The 12,141-nt window shown below is 38.0% G+C and overlaps 1 protein-coding gene across 1 annotated transcript in view; it reads left to right on the top strand.

The window, feature by feature from the left end:
- DLG2 (discs, large homolog 2 (Drosophila)) overlaps positions 1-12,141 on the top strand; it is a 1,012,119-nt gene that overhangs the window by 406,528 nt on the left and 593,450 nt on the right. Inside the window, exon 6 of the mRNA XM_010576558.1 lies at positions 11,668-11,685. Coding sequence (XP_010574860.1) covers positions 11,668-11,685 — 18 coding nt within the window. The remainder of the gene's footprint in view (positions 1-11,667; positions 11,686-12,141) is intronic.

Genomic DNA, 12,141 nt, shown 5'->3' with positions numbered 1-12,141 from the left:
TCCATGGGGCTAAAGAAATAAAAATTTTGAGTCTGATACCCTGACAGTATTTGTGGAATTGGACAAAATTTTTTCTCTTTTGGTACGACCTCTTTATTCCAGTGATATTTCTGAAATGATTTTTCATCTGTGTGAAACATTTCCAGGTGATATTAGTGAGAGGAACTTTCTTAATGTACTAGTCAGAGAGAACGGATGTGATGCTGCCAAAAGGAAATAAAATGGTAAAAGCAACTGAAAAAGTGAGGAACAGTATGGAAATTATAAACCAACCTTAACTACAGAAGTCTTCATTATACTAGCTATGATATATTATGTATAATTATAATTGGGAACATGTATTCCTTCAGATTTTTGTTTGCTTTTGCTGATGTCAAACATTATCCAGATGGTATAGTGCATTTTCTGTAATCACCTCCTTTTTATCTCATGCTTTTCCTGATCTGTATTCCTCACAGTACTTTTATTTCTTCCCCTTTTTTTTTTTTTTTTGCCTTAGAAAAGATATTATAATGTCCTTCATTCTTAGCCCTATTGCTGTACTTTTCTCTCCACTGGAACCATTTCTTAGTTCATAAACTTAATTTGTCCTTTTTTCTTAAACATGATTTTTATCTCTGTTTGCTGATTTCAGATTTAATGGCCTGAGTGCTTTAGAAGCAAATATTATTTGTAAAGAATAGTGCCTGTTATTGGTATCATTTTCAGATCCTGCAACAGTAAGGCTCGTATGCATAAGCTATATATATTTCACACATATGAATTCTGAGTTTTGATGCTATGAACCAACACATTTCTTTATACTAGCCTAAGAAGCACAAAATTACCTGCATGCAGTTTGAAGAAGTGATTTTTTTGAGAATTAGTGGAAAGAAAATTTCTTCTTAATGAGACCTGATAAGCTACAAAGGAAGAAACTGGTTCCTCCCCTCTTAGTGTGTGTCTTAGGCAGTCAGTGCAGAGGAATATGTGACTGGGGTAACAGAGTGGGTAGTGGCATCAGCCAGGGGAAAGGGTCTTGAGTTTTTCTACTGAAATGGCTTGTCTTTGGAAGCACGGACTGGAGAGAGATGAACTCAGTGTTTATTCTCAGGCTCCTGTCTTTGCAGACTTTCTTTTTCAGTATCCACAAAATAAAGAAACTCTTCGTATCAAAGTTTCAGGATTCCCATTAGCCAATCTCTGTAATGAATGCACAACAGAAAAAAATTAACACAGAAAGACGTGCAAGCACGTGATTAATCTTATGTATTAACTTTTGTTGTCATTTCCATTAAAATCAACAATTTCAATATCCATGTGGAATTTAAATCACACCTGTTTTTGCCTGGCTATCTCCTAGCGTGCAACAATATAATCTAAATCTCCATCTCTGTGAGTTAATGCATACTATCGGGTGATGTCATCAGCATAAGATCTTAAGGAGACATAAGTATATATAGAAAACTTCTTCAGGCACTGAAGTGCATCTGACAGCTATCTGAGAAAGAATCAATCAGCTATTTGAACAGTGCATGTAACTCATAACAAGAAGTAAAAATAAGTGAAACTGCCAGGAAAATCAACTGATTAAATTTAAATTTTAAATCAGTGTTACCCAGGACACTGGGATTGAAACTCCTAACCTTTCAGAAAATGCTATTCATTTTTTTTCAGCAATGCTAGTGTCCAGAATTATGATGCTGTCTGTAACGTCACATCAAGTAACAGTGTGGTAGTGAGGGGGGGGGTGAGGGGGCAAGACTTCTACCTACTGAATTGTGACCACCACCTTCTGTATCTCCATGGCAGTTCTTGCAAACCTGCCTTGTCTGGCGCTCTAACAGGTCTTCTCAGATGCAAACTCAGGGGTTTCCCCACTTGCCACTGTTCCAGGTGCTCCTTTGTGTTTGTGTAGATGATCACATAACCTAATATTTCTCATATACCCATCTATATTCTTCACTGGGGGTTTTCACTGTGCTTTTGTTCTCTTCACGCTTTGGCACATGCTGCTAAAGCACCAGTTCATCTGACAGCCTGTTTAAACGATTTTGAAAAGAAATATGTTCACGTGTAAATTCAGGGATTTGGTGTCAGTAGATCTTGCGGCAGAAGCGAAACACAGGCAGTACACATGTACTTGCCTGATCTTTATTCTCCACTCATCAATCCACAGGAAGAAAGACTTGGGGAGCTTAAGGCCAGAAGGGGCTCTAAGAGCAGCCTGCCTGAAGAGCCGTTAGAGGTATAATCACATTTCCTTAAGCCAGCAACTTGCACTGGACTAAAGAACATTTGTATTTCAAAGACTTATATCTCCCTGCAAGACCTTCAGTCCTGAAAAGTATCAGGTAACAGAGAAGCCATCACTTCCTTGGGCAGTTTGTTCTGATGGCTGCTTTCCCTGCTATTAGCATGTACCACGTTTCCAGTGTAAAGCTGTCTGGCAACAGTTTACAGTCGGTGGTTCTTGTTATGGCTTTTTCTACTATATTAAACACTGCATTCAAATCACTTCTCAGTCATCAGATGGAAAGTTAAACAGCTTGAGATTTTTAGCCTTTTACTGAAAGAAGTTTTCCCCATGCTTTGAATAATTTCTTTCTTCTCTTTCTTCAGGTCTTGTTTTACAACATCCTTATTAAAATGCAGACAATTTAATTTTACGCAGTATCCCTGCATCTGAGTTATGGTGCACTATACTGAAGTACAATTGCTTCTGTACTGCCCTTTGCTACTAATTGGATCTATTCCTGTTCAAATGTATATCTGGGGTTTAAGTTCAGTTTTTTCCAAAATAAGCATATAATCATATGTGGTGGTGCATTTCTTCCCCCTCTCCAGGCTGATTTACCCCATCATAGAATGGTTTGGGTTGGAAGGGACCTTTAAAGATCATCTAGTCCAACCCCCCTGCCATGGGCAGGGACATCTTCCACTAGACCAGGTTGCTCAAAGCCCCATCCAACCTGGCCTTGAACACTGCCAGGGATGGGGCAGCCACAGCCTCTCTGGGCAACCTCTTCCAGTCCCTCACCACCCTTATCGTAAAAAAAATTTCTTCCTGATGTCTCATTTAACCCCACCTTCTTTCAGTTAAAACCATTGCCCCTTGTCCTGTCTCTAAAGGCCCTGGTAAAAAGACTTTCTCCATCTTTCCTGTAGGTCCCCTTTAGGTACTGGCAGGCTGCTATAAGGTCTCCCCAGAGCCTTCTCTTCTCCAGGCTGAACAACCCCAACTCTCTCAGCCTGTCTTCACGGGAGTGGTGCTCCAGTCCCCTGATCATCTTCATGGCCCTGCTCTGGACCCGCTTGAGCAGGTCCATGTCCTTCTTAATTTGGGGGCCCCAGATCTGAACACAGTACTCCAGATGAGGGTCTCACCAGAGCGGAGCAGAGGGGCAGAATCCCCTCCCTCGACCTGCTGGTCACACTTCTTTTGATGCAGCCCAGGATACAGTTGGCTTTCTGGGCTCCAAGCGCACATTGCCGGGTCATGTCCAATTTTCATGGATTTCATGTTTCATAAACCTGGTAGGAGTTTCTTTGCATGTCCACCACAAGCCCTCAATTCTTTCCAGGGTCCCTGTTTTCCAATATTCAACCCCTCTTTCTGTACACTTTACCTATTTTCTTTATTCCTAAATATATAACTTATTTGTACTAAAACAAAAATATTGAATGGGAGTAATTTCAACTAATTTCAAATAGTTAAAATGTCATGAGTCAGCCTATATTTTTTTTAGCATCAGTGGAGAGAAATAGGCACTTTTAGGGTGTGACTACTCTTAACTATCATAGGCATCTAAAAGTCCCTATTTCTCTCTTTCTCTCCTTTGGCTTTTACAGTGAGGTGACTAGCTCAGATATCCACAAAGTAGGTAGTTTTATGTGGTCAGGTGAATCCCATCCCTTCTGAGGGAATGGACCTCTACAGCTCTGCCTTCAGTATTCTCAACCGTGCCAAACCTTATCCAAAATTTTCATCAGAAGCACTTTTATGTATTTCAAACCATTTAATGAAATGGTTCAGTAGTGCAGGACTTGCTGCTATAGCTAAAAATTTACATTAGAGACATTTTCATTCAAATCATGTTACTCCACTGTTGACTACTTTTTATATTTATCGTCTAGCCAGTTCTTTGTCTGTTAAATCTATGCTTTATTGCTATTTCATAGTGCTAATTTTCTGTGTGGTTCTCATGTAAAGGCCTTTCAGAAGTCTGAAGATTTTACATTTGACAGTTATCTTTGTCAGCCAAACTGGTACGCTCAACAGACAATGAAATCAGGTTTAGCAAGACCTGTTTTCCATAAAATCTAGGGCAAGCACTTAGCAACATTTTTCTTTAATTTCTGTTGAACTGAAAATCTCTGGTTTCTGTCAGTGTGCCTCTTCTAAATTTCCAGAGAAAGCCCATATATAACAATATACTTCTTATGATCCTTCACATGGTTGCTCTGTAGTTTTTTATATTCCACTATGAAATTCTTAACAGATTAACCTGAACATCAGCTGCAGCCATAATACCATAGAATTTTAAATCAATCCGAGAATATTTTATTAGTTGCTTAATGTAAGAATAGATAAGAAACTTTCAGTTTAGCTGGACAGTGTGTATATATGGATTTTTTAATGGCTTTAACTATCCATATAAATTTTACTGTATTAATGTAGGTTTACATGTCAATCTGCTTTTTTTTCCCACCATTTGAAAGGCTGACACATAATAATCATCAATCATACTTCTCTATTAAAATCATGGACCAGTTCAGCTGTTCAGATCATCTTTTTGACCAGAAGGTGTACAAAGTTTCTTTTGCTCACTTGAAAAAGTGATATTTGGAAAGAAAATACATATCTTAGTCATGACTATCAGGTCTTTGAGTAAAATGGATTAGAGTGCTCAAAACATTGTGTGTGAACTACATTAAGATGTACAACTGCTGTTGTAACATAGTGTTCTTACTCTCAGAGTTCTCTATAAAAGGTTTTGAATGTCTGGTATATAAAAATTTATTTTGTCCTTTTTCTCAGAACTGCCAGAGACAATGAGGCATCTTCACTTTTTCTGTTCTAATAGTCCAGGTGACATTGGAGCTAAAGCAGTGACTGGTAATAACTGAATGAAGCTGTCCGGAATAGCCATCTCTCCACTTGATTCATCCAGACTTCAGACTTACTCCATTATGTTTTGTGTTCTGAAAACACCACACTGTAGTGATTCATTGGTTTCCATGGCTTGTAAGCAATACCCTTTATTTTTCGTGACATCAGTCTTTGCACCTGTGACATCCTCACATGATAATTTCATGCTTATAACAAAACTCATGTTTCTTATTTGCCAGCACAGGTACATCTTGTTGCCCAAAACAGCTGAGCCATGTGCCAGAGAGAGATTACTTAGTATGTGAGAGGTGTTTAAATATTCTTCCAAAGTTGCAGAAACAAGATATTATGGATAATTTAATTTTGAATTTGTGAATAGGTTTTGAGTTGGAAAGATATCCAGATCTAAATTCAGCTTTACTTTGTTTCTTTAAAAAATAAAATGCATATTTATTCACTTACTATTCATTAACTTCATGTTTTCTCTCACTTTCAAAGATTTTAGTGGCTATTATGGATTTTTTAAAGTCAATAAAAATTATACAGTTATACTATGAATATATGGGAATTAATTTGCCTAAACGCCCACTCCTCAATCAGTCTTTCAGATATAGGCCTTTGTTTTTTTATTTCTTCTTTCAGGCACAGAGCTTATTTACCATTTCTGAGAAGTGCTTTAGAGGTTGTGACTATAAATACTGCTAGTGCTTCCATTTTCAAGACAGGCATGTCGTATGCATCTACTTTCTTTCAATACTGAAATTTCAGGAGTGGTTTTTATTTCTCACCATCACCGTATGTGTCACAGAACTGCTGAACTGGAAGGAACCGTGTGAGGTCTCTGGCCCAACCCGCTCTTCAAAGCAGGGTCAACACTGAAATCAGAGCAGGTTGCTCAGGGTTATCCAGTCACATCCTGGAAACCTCCAAAGACTGCGATCCCACAACCTCTCTGGACTCCCGTTCCAGTTCTTCATTATATTCATAGTAAATTTGTTTTTCTTTATGTCCAGAAGGAATCTCCCCCAGTTCAATTTAGGACTGTTGCCTATTCTCCCACCAAGCATCTGAGTGAAGAGCTTGGCTCTGCTTCCTTGGTTATCTCCTTGCAGGTATTGAAAAGCTGCCTTTAAAATTCCCTCTACCCCTTCTCTTGCTGTTCAGAGGCAGATGTACATCAGTTTCCCTTCTTTGTGGAACATTTTATTCAAGCTTCTTTCATGCTAATTTGCATGAGTTTCACACACTTTTCCCCCCAGTTATGCTACAGGATGCAGTCATTTCTATTACTTTTGAGTTTATTAAGTCAAATTATGTTCTCTTGGAACCAACAATACTCTAAATGAGCCAAGTTTTTCAGATCCTAAATTTTATTACTCATCCTTTAATATAGTATCTAGTTATCATGCTCTGTTATTCAAATCTTCATTTTACCTAAATAGCTTAACAACTTCTGGCAGTAAAATGTTAATTATGCTTGCAATAATTGACCTTCGCACCTATAAAGTGCAAATAGGTGCATATATGTAAATTAAGACTTATAAATGTGACAGAATGCCAGCAGCATTTGACACCAACTATACACCTTCTGTCTCTCTTCTGTGTGTTTTGAGCTAATAAAGCACTTGAGTTGGGCTCACTTGAGTTACAACATTCAAAATACAAGTCTCTTTTTTTGTTTAATTACAACGAATATATTAAAAGACAAAACCCAAAGAGGTCCCTTTTGCCATGTTCCTTAATGTTCTGCTTTGAATCTGGACCCTTCCCCTCTTATCCCATAGGAATGAAACTTTTATATCTTTTGTGCGGATCCCGAATTATTTTCTGCATTTTTTTTCTCATTGCCCCAGCTAATGGAAATGTATGATAATTTAAGAACCTTTGTTTTCCTTTTAAAGGAGAATTTCTACTCATCCAGACTGCAAGAAAAGACAATACAAGTATGAAACAAAACATCAGTAAATGCTGTTTCCTTTTCATCCCTGTCTTTTAATATTTCTGACTTGTTACGCTATTTTTAGATGTTTTTTTCCCTAATGTTAATATATTTTAAATAAAAATACCTATTTTATGCATTTTTTTTTCTTTTTTTTTTTACTGCAGCATTTAACCCTTAACCTAGATAAAATTGATTATACTGGGTAATTAAAATGGCAGTAGTTGTAAAAAAGGGATTCTGGGTATTAAGCTTCTTTCATTTTTACGTTTTCTGAAATAATGAATGGAACAGATACGGCTAATGTTCTTCCCTGTGGCATGGGAAATGCTGGCTTCTGGAGATACGAAAACGATTTTCACAGTGTAATGGGCTCCTCCTTCCCACATGGCAGAGCTCCAGGCTTTGCGCTGGCAGCAGGCTGAGTGCGTGGAAACTCAAGCTAAGAGCTTCGTGGCAGATGGAGCTAAATGTCATCACCTCGGGCATGGATTTGCCCAGCGTTGGGCAAACATGGAGGGAGCGCTGGGATGTCAGGACCACCATCGCCCTCTTCCTCCCCCCCAGCCTGGGTTCTGGCAGAGCTCGTTCCTGCATCACACGGCGCGGTTGTCTGCCCGGCTCTTCTGGAGGTGCTCCATAAAACTGTCTGACATTAATGTCATGCCAAGCTCTGTGTCCGGGGGTTCAGATAGCTTTTCGTTTTCTTCCACCATCAGCTGGATTGGGACAGTGAAGAGACAAATCCACAAATTCATTAAACCATCTCTGCCAACAACCGAGGCTGTATTCTGTGTAGGTCTGGTAGTGGTTGGCAATTAAATGTTGTCTGCACCAAGGAGAGCAGCCTTTGTAATCTGGGAAAGAGATGATTTGGCTGTAGTGCAGGAAATGTTGATTATTTGTACCATTGGTCACTAACGAGATTTCTGTAGCTCAGCTAGGCTCTCTAGCTCCAGGACAAAAGAGACCACGGGGCTGACTTACGTTAGATTGCAACTCTGTGGATATACATTAAGGCTCTTCTGTTCTTCATTCCTGTTAGTACTTTTATTTTCACTGTTGACGATTTCTATTTGCAGCTTATTTTTTAGCATAAGTTACTGAGTGCTGACTCTCACACTGGGCTCTGTACTGTTCATCAGAATTGGTGCAACATGAGCCCTTGTCTGTGTAGGAAAGACTCTAACATCTATGGGCTGCACTGAACAGCCTTGAACATAGAAAGGAACATATAATGCGCACTGGCTAATAGATGAAATAAGCTTCAGTAAGTCATGGTAATGCTCTTCTTCCTACTCCAATTCATGTATGGAAATCTGGGTTCTGAGCATCTGGGAATTAAGGCAAATGCTGCATCTGCTTTACAAATATTTGACTTGCTACTGTTTCTCTGAGGAGATTTTGACTTGCTTGAAAAGCACTGGTGCAAAACCTGTGTGCTTATTAATTTGCTCTTGTTTTCAGAAATGGAATTCACTCACTGTTAGAACAATCTGCAAAACTTTATTCATAAAAGCAACTCTTTCTGCAGGAACCTCTTTCTTGGTTTTAGATTTTATGTTATAGCTAGCAGGATATAATTTATGCAAATAATCTTTCATTGTTTCCTCACTTTGGCAGGACTGTTGGAAAATTTGAATGCCACTACTTCCAGTGACTCAGAACAATGCCTGAAGGGATGAGATTTCAATTTTTTTTCCCTCTGTAATTTTCTTTTATCATAAAATTTTGCAGCCTTTATGAATATTTTGCCATGCTATGAAGATATCACTACCAGTGATGCCATTGAGAAATGTATCTTTAAATGACATAGGCTCAATTAATGAAAGTTGGAGATATTTTCAGATTTAAAATTCCACTGGCTAAAAAGACAAATTAAAATTCTTCTTTTCTGAAAATCATAGCATCATATAACAACTTAGGCTGAAAGGGATCTCTGGAGGTCATCTGGTCCAATGGCCAGTCAAAGTAGACATAACTTTGAATTTTGAAGTTACAACCAGCTTCAAAGTTAGATCAGGTTGTCCAGAGCCTTGTCCAGTCAAGTGTTGAATATCTCCAAGGACGGAGACTTTATAACCTCTCTGGGAGACCTGTTCTAGTGTTTGGCCACCCCTGTTGTACTTTTTGTCTGTTGAATTCTGTATTTTTGCTCTGCAATTCTGAAAGGAGTCTTACTCTTTCTTCTCCATCACCTTCCGTCAGGTAGCTGAAGGCTGTTTCCTTCCTTACCCTTCTGTTCTCCAGGCTGTACAAACTCCTCTCTCAACTTCTCTGTATCATGTGCTCCAAGCCCCTAACCATCTTTTGGGGCTTCCACTGAACTTGTTCCAATATCTTTCTTGCTGTGGGGCACACAAAACTGGGACATGGTAGCCAGATGAGTCTCTTAGTTACCAGGTGGTGGAAATGGTCAAAAGATATATTCTGCAGAAATGAACGTGAATACTTCTAGGTACTGCTTCAGTTGAGACATGCTTAATTACATTATCATTAAAAATACAATAACCTTTGTATATTGTAATTCTCCATTAGTTAAATAGATATAGGAAATCCTACAGCTGTGAGAAACTTCTGGTTATTTATCTGATGATAATAGATAATGTTGATGTCAGTTGTTATACCTGAATCTTGCAGAGTTACTTTAATTATCATGTAGGACTATATAGGTACTTCACCATTGTTTACAGACAAAAAAAAAAATATTTATTTTGCATACAGGATTTCCTTATCTCAAAGAGTTTACAAAGAGTGGGTACAAATTAGTTTACAGGTTTTTCCAAAAAGCAAGTTTCCCAAAAAAATCAATCCTATTCTAGTTGTGGTGTTTAGTCTAGTTTGTCTTGTGAAATCCTAGGAAAAAATCATAAATGTCCTTGAACAACTATTTATATAACATCCCTTCTACTATTTGATACCATATTATCATCAGTTAATTAGTGCAATTAATTGAAAAAAAATGAGATCTACAAATTCTACTCTGAATTTACTCTTAGACTTATCACGCAAAGTACAGATTTGAGGAAGTATTTATAACATGTTGACTGTTGGGCACTAGTTTACAGAAACTGTAGCTGAGTGTTAATTTGCATTCTAGGGGTCTAGACAAAGATCTAAATTATTCCAAGTAGACATCTTATAGTTTTTCCTTTCTACCCTTTGTAACTGTTTTAATGTCAATTATCCCAAATAAGCTCTGACTGCATGTACTCATACTATAGAATTAGAGGAGCTGAATCAGCACTGCAAAAAACAAGCACTTCTAGAAAAGGAGGATCTATGTTGCACTTTGTACGTTAGACTGTAATTACACTGAGTATAGATGTCAGCTCTATATGAAAGCAATGAGCATTATTTCTAACTACTGAGCTAACCAGACTGGCTTTATGCAAATGGTGATTGTAATGAGAGTTTTCATTCTTTCACACTTTGCAAAGAGCTGCCTCACACAAAGATATGATCATACCTTCCTAGTTAAATATTCTTCTCCTTTAGGAACATTTTAGTGAATTTTTCTTCTCATTAATACTGGAAATAGAGTTCCTGTGAATGGTAAAGTAGACCTGAAAAGACTTCGATCTAAATAGTGGGGCTTTGGGGCAAAGCTCAGAAATAATCATACCATGCAGCATTCCTGTAATCTCAACACGGCTTAAAATTAAACCAAAAATAACACCTCCTGCACTGACTAAAAGTTGAAGTGTCAGAAGTTGCACCCTGGTATTTGCACTCCAGATACACTCTCTTGAAATGCAGCTGATGATTCATTGTACCTCTGTAAAAAGCTGCTAAAAGTAAGAAAAAACTAATTCCTGTATTTCTTCACCACTTCTGCAAACTGTAGGTGAAAGACCCAAGAATGGGGTATTTTACTTTTTCTCTGCATTATTACCAGAACCTTCTGTAAGAGACTAGGAGATTTCCTGTGGATGAGGTGAAGAGGGGCCAAGGAAACTGCAGCCCATTTTGCAACATAGCTGCCACCTCCTTAAAATCAAGAATCATGCTCTGTAGCATTCAAGGATGTTTTCCAGCATGTTTTCTTGCTGCTGAAGACTACAAACTCTTCCCAGGTATACCCTAAAGCGGTCTATGCAAGTTGGTTTTGCCACCTTAACAAGTATATGAGCACCAGATACATTTACGTGCAGCCTCCCCTAAGTCTTTATGACACTATTTTTTTAAGCATTTGAGTGAATTCTGTCATAAGTTGAGCGTAGCAGACTTTCCCTTAAATATCCCAAGAGCAAAGTGACAGCTTCGTCTCAAGTATAGGACTAGACACTATGAAAGGCAAAACATGAGTCAGGAACCCAGTGAACTGGGTCTTTTGACTTGGCTGCTGAGTCACCTCTCTCTCATTGCTGAGACTGAAACTGCTACAGGTCCTGGAGCAATGTATCTGTAAAGTCATTATGGTCACAGACCCATTAAACTGTAAGAGTTGGAGCAATCAGTAGTGAGTCTGCAAGTAACTCAACTGCTAGAAGACTTCCTAAATTGGCTAATTTGTTAAAGCAGCAATAACAATGAAATTTTCGTGACTAGAATTTCCAGGAATGACAATGTCTGTTGGAAAGCATTTGAGAAAACTTGCGCTAAGATAAATCTGAGTTTCACACTATCCATTAAGAGCAAGATAACCTCAGAAGTTTCTTTTCCCATAAGTAATAAATTCAGCTGCCTCAGCTGCATCAACCTTTCTCAGTTATGCAGGTCTGGCCATCTTCCTTCTTCTGTAACACAAGAATGCTTTAATTTCTCCATATATTACTTTTAGAAGCCTTGTATTTTTCTTTATTGTATCTTGAATCTAATGATTAATATTTACAAAAAGAAAGCATCAACTTTTCCACACTAAGAAATCAAAGCAATATTTCTACCTACTGGAAAAACATCTTACACTACTACAACTTGCTGATACAGTTTATTTGCTGCATGTAGAGAAGCAGGAGTCAAACTATTTCTTAACTTCAGCCTAATTCTTCTGCTATCTATTCAAGTTGCCAGCAATGAGTATTGTTCTTATTAAACTCAAAAAAAAACCTAACTGATCATAACATGCAATCATGCACCATTAATTACTAATAAAATTAATAATAAAAAG

Source organism: Haliaeetus leucocephalus, unplaced genomic scaffold (assembly GCF_000737465.1).
Source record: "Haliaeetus leucocephalus isolate CR32 unplaced genomic scaffold, Haliaeetus_leucocephalus-4.0 Scaffold536, whole genome shotgun sequence".
Classification (NCBI taxonomy): Eukaryota; Metazoa; Chordata; class Aves; order Accipitriformes; family Accipitridae; genus Haliaeetus; species Haliaeetus leucocephalus.
The sequence above is the reverse complement of the archived record's forward strand: the minus strand, read 5'-3'. Positions and strand labels throughout refer to the sequence as shown.